The sequence below is a fragment of the Aspergillus homomorphus genome (assembly GCF_003184865.1).
Source record: "Aspergillus homomorphus CBS 101889 unplaced genomic scaffold BO97scaffold_11, whole genome shotgun sequence".
NCBI classification, from domain to species: domain Eukaryota; kingdom Fungi; phylum Ascomycota; class Eurotiomycetes; order Eurotiales; family Aspergillaceae; genus Aspergillus; species Aspergillus homomorphus.
Window position 1 is genome coordinate 127,610 of NW_020291897.1, and position 18,165 is coordinate 145,774.

Consider the following 18,165-nt stretch of genomic DNA (forward strand, 5'->3'; position numbering starts at 1 on the left):
AGGGCTCGGGGCCTAACAACCAGAACAACAACAGCTGAAGATCCATTACTGTTGCTGCTCTTTTGTCCATCCCTTACTGGACTTACATTCTTGAACCTCACTGATTAGGCTACCTTGATGTTCAAATGGTATGTGTGCACGTCTGTCTCAGTCTGAAGGTGAGGGGTGAACCCAAACGTCATGCTCTCATCAAAACAAGTCCTCTATGCTTAAAGCTGAACAGCAAGGGCTTGACCACCAGATCCAGACTATATAAACATGCGTTGCCCAGCGATACAGACACAGCCAGAGGGCTTTTTCCTCCCACCTTGGTCAATTGCTGCTTACCTTGGCATTCGACACACTATCCTCGAGACTATTTCATACACCTAGGGTCCTCCACCCTACACCTCAAGGGTCTCGTCATCTCTACAAGTAGACTTTCAAGATGGCCCGCCTCATCTACAAAGGTGGACTCTTAACCACCATAGCCAGCATAGCGCTGGCAACTCCATCAATCGACGACTGGACACAGCGCTCAATCTACGTACGCCCCTTCCCCTGCCCTCTGGAGTCCCAGACAACCCAACTAACCCCAACCAGCAAGTCCTAACGGACAGGTTCGCACGCCCAAACAGCGCACCAGACACAGCGTGCGACACGAGCAAATACTGCGGCGGGACCTGGGCCGGGATTAAGGAGAACCTCGACTACATCCAAGACCTCGGCTTCACGGCGATCCAGATCTCGCCGGTGGTGGAGAACATCGCCGAGACGACAACAGCCGGAGAGGCATGGCACGGCCACTGGCCGCAGGACCTGTACGCGCTGAACGGGCACTTCGGGAGCGCGGACGACCTGCGCGCACTGGCCGACGAGCTCCACCGACGGGACATGTACCTGATGGTGGAGGTGGTGCTCAACAACATGGCGCAAGCCGTCAGCACGAGGGACGACGAGCCGGTGGTGATCGACTATACACGGCTGCACCCGTTCGACAAGGAGGACTACTACCACCCCTACTGCAACATCAGTGATGACGCAGCAGGAGACGGGGCCGCGACACAGAACTGCTGGCTTGCCAGCGGACCCGTCGCGCTGCCCGACCTCAAGACCGAGGACGCGCAGGTGTCCGCCACCCTGCAGAGCTGGGTGCAAGAGCTGGTGCGTGAGTACTCGATCGACGGGCTCCGCATCGCCGCGACCGAGCACATGGACCGCGGGTTCCTGCGGGAGTTCACGCAGGCGGCGGGCGTGTTCACGCTGGGGGAGGTGGACTCGGTCGACGCGACGACGATGTGCGAGTACGACGACGCGGTCTCGGGCCTGCTCAACTACGCGGTCTATAAGCCCATCACGATGGCGTTCGCGCCCGGCGGCGACATGCCGGGGTTGGTGAACAGTCTGCAGACGGCGATCGAGAAGTGCGACAACTACACGCATCTGGCAACGTTCCTCGAGAACCACGATGTGCCGCGGTTTGCGTCGCTTCAGAATGATACTGCTGTAAGTTGCCCTTTGTTCTAACACAGACGCCATCAATATAGATCCTGTGCTACGCGCAGCCCTCCCTTCCCCCACTCAGAACCTACCCCCTCACAACCACATGATAGATAACTAACCAGAACCACAACAGCTCGCGCAAAACGCATTAGCATTCACCCTGCTCACGGACGGCATCCCCATCGGTAAGTCCAGCAACCCCCCCCCTCTTCCTTCCCTTCCACCTCAGCCTCAAGCCAGCCGCAAATCCCATGAGCCCCCAATAACACGCAAACGAAAATAGTATACCAAGGCAGCGAACGCACGCAAGAAACCGCCAACGCACCCCTGTGGATGCTCCCGGCCCCTGCCCCGGAAACCCAAACCACCACACAAACAATAACCCAAACCCTCAACCACCTCCGCGCGCACGCCCTGAAAATTGACGCGGGGTATCCGACCAACCACAGCGAGACGCTGTACCTGGACGGCTCGACGTACATCACGCGGAAGGGGACGGAGGGGATGCAGATCGTGTCGGCGTTCTCGAACCGCGGCGGCGGCAGCGAAGGGAACTACCAGGTCAACGTGACGCGGATGTACCACCCTGAAACGGAGGTGATGGAGATGCTAGGCTGCGAGCGGCATGTTTCGGCGACGGGCGGGGTGATTCCCGTGGAGTTTGTGGCGGGGGCGCCGCGGGTGTTTTATCCTGTGAAGTACCTCAATGGGTCTGGACTTTGTGGGTTCTAGGGGTATTCGGTTCTTTCTGGTAGACTAGGGCTGGGAAGCTGAAAGAGAAGGGGGGTCCGGGGGTTCTCCCCCGGAACGCTTATCTCTGGGAGTGAAAGGAGTGTTAGAAGGAGAGAGAGAGAGTCTTTTTAAGCCGGACTCTAGCTGGGCATCTTGTTACAGGCAGGCCCAGGGAGGGAGGGGATGTCACTTTGGTGACAATGGGGCGTTTCCTTCCAGGTATACTACTACATTATTGATCTACAGGAGAGAGGGAGAAAGAGCACATCCAAATGAAACAAGTCATACTTTGCTGCCCCTACAAGCAAACCACTGGATATCTTCAGGTATATAACGATCCAACGCAAACACAAACACGAGCAGAACACAACAATACTGGCAAAGGGCAGAATGGCAATCCGTGCATACACCTTCGTTTCACTTGGTATCATATCTGGGAAATGTTTCAATAAAGAAGGAATTCGGGCAAAATCCACCAGCCGTGTGTTTGGTTCCCGTATGATATCTCACTCCAAGACCCCCGATGGATATCCCTCACCATGGCTTAACTCAACAAGATCGAGAAAGAACAACAAACATCTGGCAGAAACACAACTAATGACAGAGAGGAGAATATCACCGGGAGGCAAGATCCAACAAAACCAGGAATAGGTGATCTCAACACAACAATCCCTTGTTCTTTTGTCTTTCCTCCGTTTCCTGTTATATATCTTTTTTTCCTGTGGCGTCTTGATTGCATGCATGCACTCTGTGGTATCAAGTAGAATCCGAAAACACGAATCGCTGACAACAAATCTCAAAAATATGGAGAGAAAAAAAAACGGCAGAAAAAAAACACTAAAAGTCTCTTGGGGTATACTGCTGCAAATTGACATTGATTTTAACGCGGTGGCCCGATTGGGGCCGGGTATCCAGAAGTAGAATTGGAAGTACTAGGACGACCACTGTCAAAAGAGGCGCGCGGGTCATGCTTGGGTGTCATGTCCCCTGGCGCGGTACCGAATGGAAATTTCGTGTCAAAGCGCGCGGGCCAGCCATTGCTGCTGCTGTGGCTGTGAGAGCTTCCGAGGACCGGCAGGTCGTCCTCGGCAAGGTTCACGCCGGAGTCGTTCCATGGGTTGCGATAGCCACTGTCTCGGGACTCCATAGAGACCAAGGATGCCTTCGACGCATTGCTGGACGCATGCTTGAAGAATGATCCAGGAGAGGCCGAATGGTTCTTGCGACCAATGAACGAGGAGAAGGAAGAGATGCTACCAGGCTTGCGCAGTCGCTCAAAAATGGACCCGCGCTCGCTGGTTTCGTCGGAGAAGTTAGGTCGGGTGGGAGAATCGGTGGCGATGGGCGCAGGCGCATGCTGCAACAACTTCGAGTCGAAAAAGGGCAGGGACTCTTCGAAAGAGTCAGACTTGGGTCGCGGGATGGCGCCCTTGACGGTAGTCGCATCGAGTCCGTGACCCACCAGACGTGAGATCAGGAAATCAATGGCATCCTTCAGTCCACCCGCATTGTTGCGGGTGTATCCAAGCACTACGCGGTCTTCAGGCCCGAAAGTGGGCGAAGAGGAGCCCGAGGCACTGTCAGATGTCGGAAGGTCCGAAGTTGTATCCACAGTGGTATCAACCTCGTATTGTTCCTTCAACTTGGCACAGACATCCTCACGGAAATCAGGCGATTTGAAAAAGTCGCGCAGTTCGGCAGAACTTTGGAAGAGGAGTTCGTGACTCTCAGGAACCATTCCCTGCCAAATCTGTTAGCGCTGTGCCCGGAGTAATGGCGGGATATGACATACCAACAAGGCGTCAACCGCCTGCGGAACCTGGTACTCTGGTCCAGAGATGTTCACGACATCGCTAGCAAGCTCGGTGCTGGGAAACTCGATCTTGCAATTCCACTTCTTCTCAAGTTCATCGATTTCCGAGATGCGGGCGAGCAGTTCACGGTGATACAAACGGTTGATAACCACTCGTTCGGAGACGTACTCGGCATCCTATCGAAGCATTAGATGAAAGTCATCGGCGAACTGGGAAAATTTTGACTTACAACTTTCTCGACCATGTCCATGATCTCCTGCTTCACCAAGTCGAGACTTTGCGCATTGCGTGCAGGAGTCCGGCAGATGACGTTGTCGACCTTGATATCATCATCTTCCTTGCCCATGCCGCCGCGGTCCATGGCATTCGAGAACTTGACGAAAACCGAATATTTCTTCATGATGCGCTGAATATGCTGCCCACCAATCCCGATGATTCGCTTGTGGTATTGGTCAGGCACATGGAAGGAGATCGAAGCGGGCATCTCCTGTTCAACAAGATCCAGACCATTTTTAGTGGACTCGTACTGGTTGCCGCATACATCGATATAGAAGTTGTACTCGTTGAAGCCATCGAAGATGATTTGCACATTGCCTAGCCTGGATCAGTACTTCACTCCATGCAAGCAGATCCATTCGGAAAACTCACTCTGTCCCATGATCTTGTTAATCTTGCCGTTCTTCTTGCCACTGACGAACTCCTTGTGCTCGTTCGCGAGCTCAATCTTCACGCGCATCTGATACTGACTCCGCTGGACGAATGGGATCTGGTTGATTACCATCATCGCTGCCTTGACAGCGTCGTCGGAACCATTGATGGTAAAAGTCAAGTTGTCGAAGCTGACCTCAGCACCCGAGTTACTGCAGATGTCGGAGAGCATGGTACGGACGTCGGTAGCGGAAGGGGCCCGAAATCCACCTTGAGAAGGATCTGGCATGATGATCCACCACGAGGCACTGTAGAATTGGCCAGCCTATAGCGGTCAGTTAGTCACTCCCACAGCATGAACCCCACCCAATGAATGCACCACATACCAGAGCCATGATCTCGCGAACCGTGCGCTCGACGTGCAGAACCTCAGTGCCTTGAATGCGAACCACACCCCGCTGGATTCCCAGCTGGGGGAAGTGAACGTAGGATCCATTCATCTCCATCACCTTCCGGACTTTGTCGAGACGATCGAGCAAGATGTTGTCGATCTTGTTGGAGTTGACAATGACGTCCTTCACGTAGATCTTGACTCCCATAACCAACTCTCGCAACTTCTGCTTGGCGCGAGCGATCTGCTCTTGAGTATCACCCGTGATATAAACCTCATCCTCACTGCGACGGTGAGTACCGGGGGGCGTATATCCAAAAATGCGCGGGAATGGCGGAGGAAAGTAAATGGCGGTTCCGGTTGCCGCTTCGATCAGCTTGATGTTCTTCCGAGTGCGACCGCAGACCAAGGTGTGCATGGTGAGCTCCAGCTTCATGGCATCCACGTGACGTTTGAGCTAAAAAAAAAACTGTTAGTAAGTTCAACTGTCCCCTTCGCCACCAGAAGCACGTACTATTTGATCGATCATGATCAAGACCCGAGTCTTGGCATGCTCCGCACTCTCCATGTCACCGTAGATAGACACTCGGAACCGCTGGTCCAGCCCATTGTCCGACGCATAGCCATAAGACGAGATCACGGCGCTATCATTGTCGCGAATCTTCGGATTGAGGAGGAAAATATCGGTACCGGTGTAGGCAGCCAAGGTGTCCAGATGCTCCAGAACACTCGACCGAATATTCTTGGTCGACCCATCAATGATGAGATGCACATCGACATCCACGGTCGCACAACGCTATTGAGCCAGAATTATCAGTATTGAGCACGCAAGCACAAGTCGCCGTGGCGAGAGAGGTCCATCATCGGGGCCGTACCAGCAAGATTGGAGTCTCGTTCAGAACTCTCGCCCGCATTTTGCGCACTGTCTCCCCATCACCGGTAATACAGACATTCGTCGCCAACCCCTGGGGTCGTCGTTGTAGGGAGGGAACCGTTTTGGGCTCGGAAGATGTCACAACCGCTTCGACTCGTCCGTTACTGCTCTCAGTGATCTGCCGACATAACCTCCGCAGGGCTTCCACATTGCTGGCATGAACGGGGAGCTGATGGACAGGGGTACCCTCCGGGGTGCCTTCGGGAAAAGACCAGCGCTGCAGGGCACCAGGACTCGCATGCAGGACATCGTCGGCGTCGGGACCTGCCAAGGTGGAGGAGAAGGGTACGTTGAAGGAGAGGTTGACGGTGGGATCGATGCCGGTGGGAGGAGTCATTGGCGGTGCGCCATGCGGTCGACGGAGGGAGTGGGAGCTCATATCGGTGTGCGGTCGAGACATGCCGAAGGTAGGCGTCATTCGCTCCCAGCCATGACGGGCTTGGCCCGTAAAATTGGAGATCTTGTGCATGGCAAGGGCGGGTTGAGTCTCTGGCCCCTTGAACGAGTCGAGGGGAGAGGAGGGGAAGGGTCGAGCAGCGGAGGGAAGAGAATGGCGAACGAACCGGAGGAGGGGCAGGAGAGAAAAGAGAGGGTGAGTAAAGAAGTCGGGCAAATAAAGAAAGAGTGAGAAGACGGGGTGGGTGCAGAAGGGAAGATCGAGACGGGCAGACAAGGGTTGTTGTCGCCGTTCTCGACAGGGATGGGGGTGGGTGGTGGGCGCAGGAGGAGGAAAAAGGAAGAAGAAGAGGTGGTGGTGGTGGTGGTGTTGAGACGGTAGGTTAAGGTAGTTTGGGTTTGGGGGGGGGAGGGGAGGAGGGAGTGTGAGGGAGGGAGTGTGGGAGGGAAGAGGGAGACTGAAGAGAGACTTGTGAGAGAGACTTAGAGGAACTGAGGGAGTGGAGGACTGAGGCAGTCAACGACGAAAGGGCGCCTTTTTGGGTAATCCGGAATGGGTGGGAAAATGGGAAAAAGGCAATCAAGCACGTCCACAGGCCAAAACGGGTATCGAGGACAGTGCCCGGTGGATTTGAGTGGACAGCGGAAGAACACCAACAAGAGAAAAGATAGAGAGAGAGAGAGAGAGAGAGAGACAGAAAGCGGGAAAGAAAGAAATACGATAAGGTAAATATACCGACTGGAACCAATCTAGGTTCCAATTGTACGGGCAAAAGAGGACAGACGATAAGATGAAGTGTAGGAAGAAGAAAACGAGAATAGGAAAAGGGAATGGGAAGGGGAAGGGGAAAACGAGGAAAAAGCAGTCGATCGATCAACAAAAACGGGTTGGGTTTTTTGGACTGCGCGAACTTGCCAATCGATTCAGCTTTTAGTCAGTCGTTCAGAAGGGAGGAGGAGGAATGAATCAGAAGAACGGGGGGAGGAGAGGGAGGAATTCCTCTGGCTGAATTCAGGCAGACAGGCAAGAGAGAGAGAGAATAATTGAAAAGAGTCCGGAGTCCAACAAGCAAGCAAGCAAGCAAGCAGTAACCTTGAAGCAAGCAAGTAGAGTTGAATGAATCCATCCATCCATCCATTCATCACAAGAAGTAAAAAGAAAAGAAAGGGCATTGATAGAATGGGTTGAGGAAAGAAGAGTCTTCCTCAGGCATCCTACCGACCGTCTACAAGACAGCCAACTCAATCAATCAATCCACAATCCAATCCGTCAATCAATTCTGTCAATTAATCGATCAATCAATCAACCAGTCAGTCCGTCTAGCAATCCAATGGAGAAACTCATTCTCGGAGCTACCTCGTGCTTATTCTTAGGATTGATTACTTGTGCTATAAATGACCCTCTCTCCTCGACACTCTCGACGAGGTGTCTGCATTTTGCTCCTGTCTCCCTCCCCTTCTTCTTCATCTTCTTCATTGATCTAGCGGGACAAAGGCGGGTACTCAGCCCAGTGTCTAGGCCCAATGTTGGCATCGTCTAGCCAAAGTACGATCGTGACCAGAAGCAGACTAACCTTTACTAGAGTCCTCCATACTATAATAGTCATCGTCATCCTGACTAGTCCAACTAGAGATCAGTCCATCATCCCTCTCCCACACCCCCTTCTTTCTCATCCCAAAAATAATACACTCCCCCGTTGTGGATGGCAGGATATACTTAGGACGGACCGAATTGACGCCTGATTTACTGAAGGTCAGTCAACATTCCATCCCGTCCGTCCCAAACATACTGGGGAAACGGGCTGGGATTCCCCTGTTGACAAGGAAGCCAAACCGTCTCTTGTGCGTGCCCAGCAATTCAAAAGGAAACTTAATTCCTGCCCAAAGACCCTCCCTCACTCTCACTGCTCTTGTGTTCTACATTGAAAGAGGAGCCGGGGATGCGCAGCCTTTCGGGTCAAGGCATTCATCGTCTTCTGAGCAGAAGAACGATTGATTTGCGTTCATCATCGATTGCTCAGCACGGGCCACGCGCCTTGCCTCTTTGGGCGTTACAAGCGACTCTAAACAGTCACGTGTGGTCTTAGCGGTGCTGGACGGCCGGCCAACTGGTTTCCCTCCGAGTGGTTGTATATGCATGCTTGCTGTCAACCTGGATCTATCATACTATGGAATGCGGAGAGAGAAGGGAGGGAGGTTGAAGAAGAATTGTCTTCTGGCTTGCAGTGACACCACCAGACTAAGGGCGAGGGTCATTGGTCAGAAAGAATCCCTCACCCGGTTGAGCCGGAGATCCAAGCTCGGAAGTGCAAGGAAAGGGCAGATCAGTCTGGCTTATCCAGCTCTTTTTGCCTGACTTTCCTTGATCGAACAGAACAGCATGAGGGGGCGCTCTCCTTGCCCCAACGAATGGTCTGGACTGGACCGTTTCCTACTGGATGCACCTCGAGTCCATTATGGGCAGATCAATTGGGGCTGAACAATCACAGGGAGAGTTGCGTTCGAATTTGCCACGCGTAAGAATCAACCCATTCGAGCTTCTGCTGGTGCTGCATCAATCCACACAAACATAACAACAGGAGGATAGGTAGTACTACTGTACATACCAGTCTGGATCCCGATTCTCCCAGGAAACGGGCTGGAATTTACAACTTATCCACCAGTTCAACTAAGTATTGCAAGGGCGAATACCCCAGGCTCTTTGTCTATGGTCTAACTGGGACCGACCACAAATTAACCACCAACACCACCACCATTTGCACAGGTATAAACCGGATTGAGCGTGGTGAAACACCCCCCCGAGCTTGCGTCACCGTGTATCATGACTGTCTCCGCCCGGCAAACCCAGGAAGAAACACGACTAGTCAGAGTGTCAGACACTTTTCTCTTCACCAGAGGAGAGCCACCTGCAATCGCCCCCTCCTCCCTTCCCTCTCCGCTCGCCTCTCCTCCTTCCACATCCCCCTCCCTGCACCAAGTCATTGCTCCGCAGCCAGCCTACAGAGTCACCGTTATCATCAAAAGATCAGCAATCTCGACCTATCCAGATCATCGACACAACGGGCTCAACGGCGTACCCATCCATAGAAACCACCATAATCCTCACCCCATCCAACCACCACCAACCACCACCACCACCACCCAAGCAAATCAACATAAGAATTCCCCAGCACAACCAACCAAAGGTCAACCCAAGTAACACAGCATAGTCATAATCACCAAAAGCTCAACCCATCAATGCATCCCCCGAGTCCCAAAAACCCCCATCCCATCCCCTCTCATCCGATTTACCACACCCCAGGTAAAACCAGGAAATCTCCGGAATGTCCATGGATCCAAGATGACCCTTCGACTCTCAATTAACCTCGTATAAACAGGAAGTAATCGATACCTGATCTGACAATCACTCGTAAATAGATAGGTCGTACCCGACGGATCGATCTCGACACGCGAACCGTGCAACGACGTCATTCACTATATACCTTGGGTGGGTCGACTACGGTAAGTAAAGTAGGTGAAGCAGGTGTAAGTGTTGTCTATCTATCAATCATTCTGTGTCTTGCAGTACTGCTCCTACCGGGTGGATAGGCAGATGTGACAGGTGTTGTAACTGTTGACTACTTGTACTGCCTGTACTGGCAATGGATCTACGACTCGGAGTAGGAACAGGTTCCGACGGTGCTTCCACGCACTGATTCAATACATCCTGCCATCACTTGAGCCAGCAACAAAATCAGGATGACCCTGCTATAAGCCAGATATTGAAGAAGAAAACAAGAGAGTGTAAGTCAATAGTAATCACATAAAGGATACGTGTTTAGCTCAGGCAGGGGTCGAATTTGCCCGGGGCCAGAGCCGTATTCTGGGGGGCCGGGGGCTGTCGTTGTAGAACACTCCGCCCTACCAACACACAGCGTTGAGGTTCTATGGATCTCGATTGGTCAAGGCTTGTCTCCTTGTATTGAGCATTAGGCTCAAAAGATATAAGGACTATATTCGGGGAGATTGGCTGGCAGATAGGGAGACGCGTCTGTGGGATGTTTGCGATTGCAATATTAATATATTCTATGCTCGGGGAGGTGTAACCCCACTACCAGAAACAATGCAAACCACTAGTCTACCAGAAAAGGTGTCCCGTGTCGGTTGAGGATATATCCTCGTCCAACATAATTTAGCAGCTTTGGAGGGTGTAGTTATAGTCATGCCTGTAAGGTCCATAGAAGGAACCCAGAACTAAGCCTTTGGCACCCATGAGTGCGGAGCGCACCGACAAGCATTGACTATCACGATAATGTAGGCCACCGGGGCCTCTATCCTTGTACTACAATTAGAAATCGAGAATAATACCAGTAGTTAGAACTAATGTCGAGGCCTCTTCCGTGTCATTGAACGCTGCTCGACATGATTTAGATTATACACCACCACCATGCTAATAAAGTGGCATGGGCCCCCGAGCATCTTGCTTGCTTGCTTTTGTAAGTACAATGAGATAGGCCCAAGAACGAGTCGGGATTTGAAAATCAATAAAATATATGGCTTTGTTCATCGGTTGAAATCATCGGACGAAATCACCAGACGGAAAATGCGAAAGTAAAAAGTATTTAGTACCGCGGAGGAACTCGATGAACTACATCCGCCCGCGGTGCTCCCTCCAAAACGACTCGCTCGGGATTCGGAACACCCCCCTCATAGTAGCGAACAGGCTCCTCGCGCGCCAGAGGTCGCGTTGCAACATACACGGGCCGCTCCACGTATTCGCGCGGCTGCCGGGTTCCATCGTCCAGATACACACTCGCGTCGCGCGCGCCACCCGGGCGGACGCTCTCCACGCGCTGGATGACCTCGCGCGGCTCCTCGTACCGTCCCGACGGGGGACGCACGCTCGGCATCCGTACGATTCGCTCCCGGGGCAGTTCGGCCTCGTCAAGGTTGAGGTACGGCGGAGGCCGGCGGGCGGCATATTCTGTCACTTGGACGCTGGCGCTACGCGGTGGATAGACGTCCCGGTCCTCCGGGCCGGCGGCAACGGTTGCAGCAGCGGCGCCCGCGTAAGGTCGCCGTTCACCCGGGACCGGCCGACCGTAGTCGGTGACGCGTCGGTAAGCCGCCGGCGGAGGGGGCATCTCCTGTACGTACCTCCGACCGCCATAGGGATCTTCAACGACAGACGCCGCCCGCAGGCTCGCGTGGCGTAATGACACCGCACGGTCATCATATACATCGCCCCGCGGGGTTCTGCTAGCGGAAAGAGGCATCGCTTGCATTCGCGGAGCGGGAACCGTCTCATAGTACTGATTACCGTGCTCGTCGACCACGATCCGCCGCGGAGGCGGTGCCATCATGCGACCCGGGGCCTCCTCGTAGTATGCCTCCCGGAGTCTGGGCGACATCGGCACTTCTCCCGCAGGAACGTAGTGTCGAGCGGACGACGGGGCTAGCTCGTCATAATACCGGATTCGGTCCTGTGGCGGACGTTCCACGATAGCGTAGGATCCTGCACGCAAAGAATGAGGGCTAGCTTGGTCAATATACTCCCGAGCGTATTCTGGTTGCCGAGCTTGGTGCTGTAGACTGGCGACTCGTCGTAGATCTTGATCGTCGCGCATCGGACGTCTCACACTGAGTCTGGAGACAGTCCTTTGGGCGCTAGGATCTGCGTGAGCGTCATAGAGTTCATACTCGTATCCCGGCTCCCTCAGAGGCGGCTCTCTTCTCTCCACCACCGGAGTATACTGTGGAGAGGCGATGTCTATGTACACAGGTCGTTCCTGAGGCTGACGGGTTCTGTATGTCTGGGGGGTATCTGTAAACGGTGGAGGCGAGACGGGCTCTTCTTTGATGTATGCCTCATCGGCAGCTCCGGTGGCTTGTGCCTTATACGATGGACGAGATCGAACTCGATCCTCATGCAGTCTCCTACGCTTTCTGGACGTCAAAGGATAGGCAGGAACATCAGGGCTGGTGTGACGCTCCGGAGCGAAGTCCGCACGCGACTGTGGGACGGAAGACACCTTGGTAATCGCCAACGGGGAGACTCTCGATGGTTGTGGAGCGGCAGGCGACGTGATGTGGTTTCGTACGATCCGCATATCGTCGCCCGGTGATACCGATCGTCGAGCGTAGCGGCCTCGGTCGGCCGGTCGGCCCTCGGGCGCACGTCGTTTGGTTCCGCTCGGATATTCCCTATGAATCTCATAATTGTCTTCCCTCTCCATGGGCGCAATTCCAGGCGCAGGCGGCGAGTATTCCGGCTCTTCGAACGCGTCGGTCGCTTGGTTGGGGTCCTGGTATTTGCGGGATGCGTAGTCAACTTCGCCATGGTGCGGCTGCCTCTGACCATAGGGTAATCGATGGCCTGCCACTGGGTAAGTATCTTGCATATCCTGATCCGATCCAGTTCTGTTGAGGGCCTCGAGCCGTTGCAACTCATCTGAATAGTTCTCTACTGGGCCTTCAGTAGCCAGCTCCTCAGAGTTAGATTGAGGGGCCGGAGATGGTTTATGCGGTTCTCCCTGCTGAGGAGAGTCAGGAGCTCTACTGGAATAGAACGAATTCTCGTCAAACGAGTCGCCGGGCTCTCCGTTGCCACGGCCGTCGGCCGACGGAGATGGTTTGACCATCTCGAAGGCCTTGACCAGCACATCGGACACGTCAAAGTCCGGCTTCGCGTCCTGGAGCGCGGCCTTCTGCCTTGTTTCTTGTCTTCTTTGATCCAGCTGCTCCCGCAGCGCCCGCTCCACCCTCTGCCGCTGCAGCTGTAGCTCTGCTCGAACGAGATCATCCGACTTGGTCAGGAAGATCGGATCGATTTCCGAGGTAGGGTTGGGGATGATACGCGACGCCCCGGTCGCCGCCCCCGACGAGCTACTCCCAACACCGCCGCTCTGGGTGTGGGCTGATTTGGCAGTCGAAGGGGCGGTCGGGGCCTGGTTCTTGGGGGAGGCCCTGTGCTGTTCTCCTGTCTTTACCTGGGATGGGGTTGAGGAGGCAGGGGGATTGCGCGAGGCAGTCTTGCGCACAAACTGCTGAGGAACCTTCAATCTAGGGTGAGTTCCAGAAAAGATATCGTCACTTATTCTCAGAATCTTCTCATATTCCTGCACCTCCTGACCTGTAGATAGCCTAGTAGGCACACTACCGCCTGATGCTGAGAGCTGGGCTGTTGCCATGATCTAGGAAATTGTTCTCCAAGGCGAGATCTATGCTGGCCGTGAGAGTTGATGAATCAGACCAGGTTTAGAGCGAGCAGGTTTTCCTGCATTGCCCGTCCAGGTTGCAATCTTAGATGAGGATTAAGTTTGACTGCCTCGCCAGTACACTGAGACCAGTCACTGTCTTCTCTTTTTCACTTCTCTTCTTGTTTCTTTGTTTCTTTTTCTTCTTTTGTGAAAGGTATAAGGGGGAAAGGGGGGGAAGACAAGTGCCGACCAAAAGGTGGCAGACACGAGGTAATTGATTCGGGAAGTAAGAGAAACAAAGTGAAGTTGCGGAGAGGAAAAGTGCTTGGATTATATTACTTGGACCGAGACTCGAAGAACCGCCGAACGCGCTAAACTCGCCGGGGAAATGCCGTGCCGACTGACTGACGAGTCATCATCGCCATTCCTAATGATTCCATGTATTGTTCCCTCTTCAAGGTTCCTTTGGTGAGTCCACCACGCTGCCAATTACGTTGGACCTGATCCACTGCACATAAGCCTTCGGCTATGAATCATCCCATTCTACGGGCCTGTTCTCGATCTTCCTTGACTTTTGGCGCATATCGCGCCGTGCAAACCCCTTCATATACCCCGCGATTCCTGCCTTCCCTCCGCGCTGCTCCATTCCCTCGGTATCACCGCCAGATCCCTCCATTCCGACGAGCAATGACGACCGCCAACCACTCGGCCAGCGCGCCGCTGGACCCGCGACCAGTGTTCTTCTTCGACATTGACAACTGCGTATGTATTCCTCTAAGACCATGATCGAACCTCTGTGACTAACCGGTTTACCACCATCCGCAGTTATACTCCCGAGGTATACACCGCGAAACCCTCCTCCCATCCATATTAGACCACCCATCACGCAACGACCACAGACTAACCACCGGCCACCCGCGGCGATCCGGCGGCGCACAGGATGCAACATCCACGATGAGATGCAAAAACTGATCAGTGAGCCACCAACCCCAACCCCAACCTCAATCTGCCAGAGAAACAACCCAAACTAAAGCGCAATGTCAACCCGCGCGAACAGACGAGTTCTTCATCAAGCACCTCTCGCTCAACACGGAAGATGCGCACCACCTGCACATGAAATACTACAAGGAGTACGGGCTGGCGATCGAGGGGCTGACGCGGCACCACAAGATCGACCCGCTGGAGTTCAACCGCGAGGTCGACGACGCGCTGCCGCTGGACGAGATCCTGAAGCCGGATGCGCAGCTGCGGCGGCTGCTCGAGGACATCGACCGGAGCAAGGTGCGGCTGTGGCTGCTGACGAACGCGTACGTCACGCACGCGCGCCGCGTCGTGCGGCTGCTGCAGGTGGAGGACCTGTTCGAGGGCGTCACCTTCTGCGACTACTCGCAGACGCCGCTGGTGTGCAAGCCCAGCCAGGTGATGTACGAGAAGGCGGAGCGGGAGGCGGCGGCATCGAGTCGGGAGGAGTGCTATTTTGTCGGTAGGTCTTCCTTTTCCCCGCCTTGTCACTTCTGCATTAGGATCGTCGCTGCTCGGGTTTGTTTCACGACGCACGCAAATGCTAATGAGACGCTGGTACCAGATGATTCGGGCCTGAACTCCAAACACGCCGCAGAGCGCGGCTGGGCCGTCGCCCACCTCGTCGAGCCGGGATTACCCGCGCCCCCGGAGCCGGTCTCGCAATTCCAGATCTCGAGTCTGGAGGAGCTGCGGACCTGTTTCCCTCACTTGTTCAAGTCGCAACAACAGTCCTAAGACGGTAGTTTTTTTTTGGTGTTCGTGCTTATAGATGCATGCTCCGCTTTCTTTCCCCCATTATATAGACCTTCTCTTTCCTTCCCGTATAGTTATACATACAGCCTTGGCATGAAGACGCTACGAAGAATACGAGTGACGCTTGTCTGTCCTTTTGGAATCCTTGTTGCTGGTATTTGGGGTATATAGATAAATCAACCAGTCATGATGAGGGGCGAGAATCTTTCTCTACTTTACCCCTCAAGTTGGGATTAGCAACGGGAGCCTGGAACTGAATCCTAGTAGTACGCTTCCCTTCTACCTCACTGTCCAAAATAGGCCGATGGTTATTTAGAGCGTTAGAAACGAGCGTAAGACATGAATAATCTATATAAGCTAATACCTAACGCGATGCATCGCCGGTGTGGAGTCTCAAACGAATGACCATGGAACGAGGGGTATCGACATATTAGCAGCCGCGACGGGCTGAAACGAGTGGTGAACAGAGTGCAGAGCTTCGGAGCATATGCGGTGGCAGGGGTATATCAGAGCATTAAGGCATTGGCGGGCATTAAATTGAGTTTAGGCAGCATGGATTTGCAGGTCGGAGGGGGCTAGTGTATAAGTATTGTGCAGGAGGTCGGAAGAGAATGTGGTGAGAGAGTGTTCGAGCGTAGGGGAGCTAGGGCTTAGATCTCATGAAAGGCGGATCTGTCGCTTCAATGAGGGACACAAACCGAGAGAGGAGGTGGCTGGGTTCCAACGACGGAAGCAAGATTCAGAAGGCTAGTCCAACGGCGGAGTGACGGTAGTTCTCGTAGTACTGGGGGTGGAAATCCTCGTAGTCCTGTTGCTGCTGTCGGGAGTGCCGCTGGGGTTGCTCGCTTTCGAAGATGGTGGGGTAGATGCGGTCTTCGGTCAGGCGGGAGGTGAATGGGCTGGCCAGGCTGGGGCCAGTACCTTCTTTCTCTGGACGGTCCATGGAAGTCTGCGTGGCATGGGCTGTAACAGCAGGAGGAAGAGGAGTGGTGGCCGTCGTGTTGCTTGATAAAGACGGGGTGGGCGGGCTCTTGAAGCCGCCGGTCAGACCCGTGATGGACGAAGCCAGGGTCGATCCGCTGAGGGTACGCGAGCGGATGCGGAACGGGCCCTTCTCGCTGGTGGGAGAGAGTTTCAGCCAAGAGGTACCGGGGGAGTGCTGCTTGCTGGGGCTGTTGTTGTTTGCGCCGTGCGAACTGTTGGCTTGGAATAGCCACTGCGTTACGCGGCCTGAGCGAGAGGGGGTCTGCTCGGGTTGCTCTGAGGGGGTCGTTGGAGGGCGACCTGCGTTCTCGCATGGTGTTGACGGGGGATGAGATGTTGTGCTCCTGGATGAAGAGGGGCTCTCCTCAGTTGGTATCGAAGGTAAGGGCCTGTCCTGCAGGTTGGGCCTGGTGGGTGTTCTTGGAGGCTCGTGGAATGCAGAAGTAGCTTCATTATGGTGCTGCCGGCGCTGAGGGCGGGAGTCTGTGTTGAAGTGTGGCACTGGGATGGGGGATGGTAAGCTTGTACTAGGGCCAGTGGTGACGGAGCTCTGCCCACGGCTCGAGAAATGAGGGATGAAGGGGCTGGGGGAGGTGGTCTGTTTCTCTCCAAGATTGAGATATTCGTGGGCAGCGAGAGAGGAACGACGAGAACCAGAGCCGACGGGCTTGCGGGGCAACTGGAACGATGAAGTCGGTCGATGTTGGGCTCTCGCCTGGGGTAGACGACTGTTCTCGGCTGGTAGGACGCGCGAAGGCCGTTTGATCGGTGAGCGACGATCTGTCTCAAGTGGGAATTCGTCAAAGTGAGGAAGATCGGGGAGCTGACGGCCTGGCACATTGAAGCTCAGCTCCAACGGGGAAAACCCATCTGCGTCAGGCAGAGAGGTCGACACTCGTCGGAAATCCGACGGTGCGCTGATGCGGATGGGTGCTGTAGACTTTCTCTTCAGCGACATGCTCGCACGGTTCTTGCTCTCAATCATCCAGGACGGTAAGGATGGGGCCCGGGGTAGAGGGCGTGGGATGGGAGCTTCATCGTAGACGAGTGGCTTCATGGGAGGGATCAGACGGGGCTGTTGCGTATGGCATATCTTCATCTCCCGTTCAGCACCTGCAGGGAGAGGAATCTCAGTCAGTTCTATCAGGTTGTATTGTGTTGTGTTGGCTGTTAGCCGACTTAGGGCTCTGCTGAGTATGTATATGCCAAACCAGAGGCTAGACCGACGGAGACAGACCTTTACGCTGCATGGCTTGTTGATGATAGAAACTCTCGTCATCCCCGGAGTGCAGACAGGAGGAGCAGGAGGATATCCAGCCAGTGAATATAGATCCTGCTTGTGCAATTGCCTGCTTCATGGCTGCCAGCGCATTACCAGTGTTGATCCATCATCCAGTGGGGATCGGGCGAACAGACAGTGGGGGGAGGGGACCAAACAGAGACACAGGCCAAATAAAACACGAGACGTCAGGCCAGGCTGCTGACGACTTTTGAGAGAAACAGAGCCGGCGAAGAATTGAATAATAGAGTTGAGAGCTACAACAGAGGAGGAAAAGGGAAAGTCAAAAAGCACACCCACTCAGGCCTCCAAGGAGAGAGGAGAGAGAACGGCTAGGGAGGAGAAAGAGACAGACAACAGGAAGACGGACAAACAGACAAAGAGCCAGCAAGATAAAGACTTGATGACCAAAACTACACGAGGGAGCTAAAGACACAAAGAGACTAACACTACTCCGTAAAAACTACGACATGCCTCAGATTGAAGCTCGAGCATCAGCCATTTCCGGGTGGACTAATGAGGGGGAAGCATAAGGGCGAAGATGTGACAGT

The 18,165-nt window shown here is 54.2% G+C and overlaps 7 protein-coding genes across 7 annotated transcripts; 3 read left to right on the plus strand and 4 right to left on the minus strand.

Annotated features, from left to right (window-relative positions):
• Window positions 1–427: 427 nt before the first annotated feature.
• Window positions 428–2,214, plus strand: BO97DRAFT_387667 (alpha-amylase; the record flags this gene model as incomplete). The annotated part of the gene is made up of 4 exons (XM_025693603.1): window positions 428–526; window positions 583–1,485; window positions 1,616–1,667; window positions 1,766–2,214. The coding sequence occupies 4 exons, from the start codon at window positions 428–430 to the stop codon at window positions 2,212–2,214; spliced, it is 1,503 nt and encodes a 500-aa protein (XP_025552921.1).
• A 277-nt stretch (window positions 2,215–2,491) lies between these two features.
• Window positions 2,492–3,199, minus strand: BO97DRAFT_25292 (uncharacterized protein). The gene has a single exon (XM_025690862.1). It carries the CDS (start codon window positions 3,087–3,089, stop codon window positions 2,721–2,723), a length of 369 nt encoding a protein of 122 aa, XP_025552922.1. The 5' UTR covers window positions 3,090–3,199; the 3' UTR covers window positions 2,492–2,720.
• On the minus strand, window positions 2,980–6,710 carry BO97DRAFT_25109 (KH domain protein). The gene is made up of 7 exons (XM_025690845.1): window positions 5,943–6,710; window positions 5,582–5,863; window positions 5,063–5,524; window positions 4,677–5,001; window positions 4,258–4,622; window positions 4,007–4,204; window positions 2,980–3,955 (listed from the first exon to the last, which is right to left on the minus strand). The coding sequence occupies exons 1-7, from the start codon at window positions 6,468–6,470 to the stop codon at window positions 3,095–3,097; spliced, it is 3,021 nt and encodes a 1,006-aa protein (XP_025552923.1). The 5' UTR covers window positions 6,471–6,710; the 3' UTR covers window positions 2,980–3,094.
• A 922-nt stretch (window positions 6,711–7,632) lies between these two features.
• BO97DRAFT_25160 (uncharacterized protein) lies at window positions 7,633–8,388 on the plus strand. The gene is made up of 3 exons (XM_025690852.1): window positions 7,633–7,892; window positions 7,981–8,150; window positions 8,252–8,388. Exons 1-2 carry the CDS (start codon window positions 7,729–7,731, stop codon window positions 8,138–8,140), a joined length of 324 nt encoding a protein of 107 aa, XP_025552924.1. The 5' UTR covers window positions 7,633–7,728; the 3' UTR covers window positions 8,141–8,150; window positions 8,252–8,388.
• A 2,396-nt stretch (window positions 8,389–10,784) lies between these two features.
• On the minus strand, window positions 10,785–13,850 carry BO97DRAFT_404574 (uncharacterized protein). Its single transcript, XM_025694988.1, has one exon. The coding sequence runs from the start codon at window positions 13,564–13,566 to the stop codon at window positions 10,999–11,001; it is 2,568 nt and encodes an 855-aa protein (XP_025552925.1). The 5' UTR covers window positions 13,567–13,850; the 3' UTR covers window positions 10,785–10,998.
• Window positions 13,851–14,262: 412 nt separating this feature from the next.
• BO97DRAFT_423149 (putative pyrimidine 5'-nucleotidase) lies at window positions 14,263–15,333 on the plus strand (the record flags this gene model as incomplete). The annotated part of the gene is made up of 5 exons (XM_025696857.1): window positions 14,263–14,337; window positions 14,401–14,413; window positions 14,515–14,550; window positions 14,633–15,058; window positions 15,161–15,333. 5 exons carry the CDS (start codon window positions 14,263–14,265, stop codon window positions 15,331–15,333), a joined length of 723 nt encoding a protein of 240 aa, XP_025552926.1.
• Window positions 15,334–15,671: 338 nt separating this feature from the next.
• BO97DRAFT_404575 (uncharacterized protein) lies at window positions 15,672–18,011 on the minus strand. The gene is made up of 2 exons (XM_025694989.1): window positions 17,573–18,011; window positions 15,672–17,448 (listed from the first exon to the last, which is right to left on the minus strand). The coding sequence occupies exons 1-2, from the start codon at window positions 17,583–17,585 to the stop codon at window positions 16,091–16,093; spliced, it is 1,371 nt and encodes a 456-aa protein (XP_025552927.1). The 5' UTR covers window positions 17,586–18,011; the 3' UTR covers window positions 15,672–16,090.
• Window positions 18,012–18,165: the final 154 nt, after the last annotated feature.

Excerpts from the sequence above, each read along its gene's own strand:
- BO97DRAFT_404574 (XM_025694988.1), bottom strand. The coding sequence starts at position 13,566 with ATGGCAACAGCCCAGCTCTCAGCATCAGGCGGTAGTGTGCCTACTAGG.
- BO97DRAFT_25109 (XM_025690845.1), bottom strand. The coding sequence starts at position 6,470 with ATGCACAAGATCTCCAATTTTACGGGCCAAGCCCGTCATGGCTGGGAG. Across the intron at positions 5,525-5,581 it reads TGATCATGATCGATCAAATA|CTCAAACGTCACGTGGATGC; the intron begins GTACGTGCTTCT and ends TTTTTTTTTTAG. Across the intron at positions 5,002-5,062 it reads TTCGCGAGATCATGGCTCTG|GCTGGCCAATTCTACAGTGC; the intron begins GTATGTGGTGCA and ends TGACCGCTATAG.
- BO97DRAFT_25292 (XM_025690862.1), bottom strand. The coding sequence starts at position 3,089 with ATGTCAATTTGCAGCAGTATACCCCAAGAGACTTTTAGTGTTTTTTTT.
- BO97DRAFT_25160 (XM_025690852.1), top strand. The coding sequence starts at position 7,729 with ATGGAGAAACTCATTCTCGGAGCTACCTCGTGCTTATTCTTAGGATTG. Across the intron at positions 7,893-7,980 it reads ATTGATCTAGCGGGACAAAG|AGTCCTCCATACTATAATAG; the intron begins GCGGGTACTCAG and ends AACCTTTACTAG.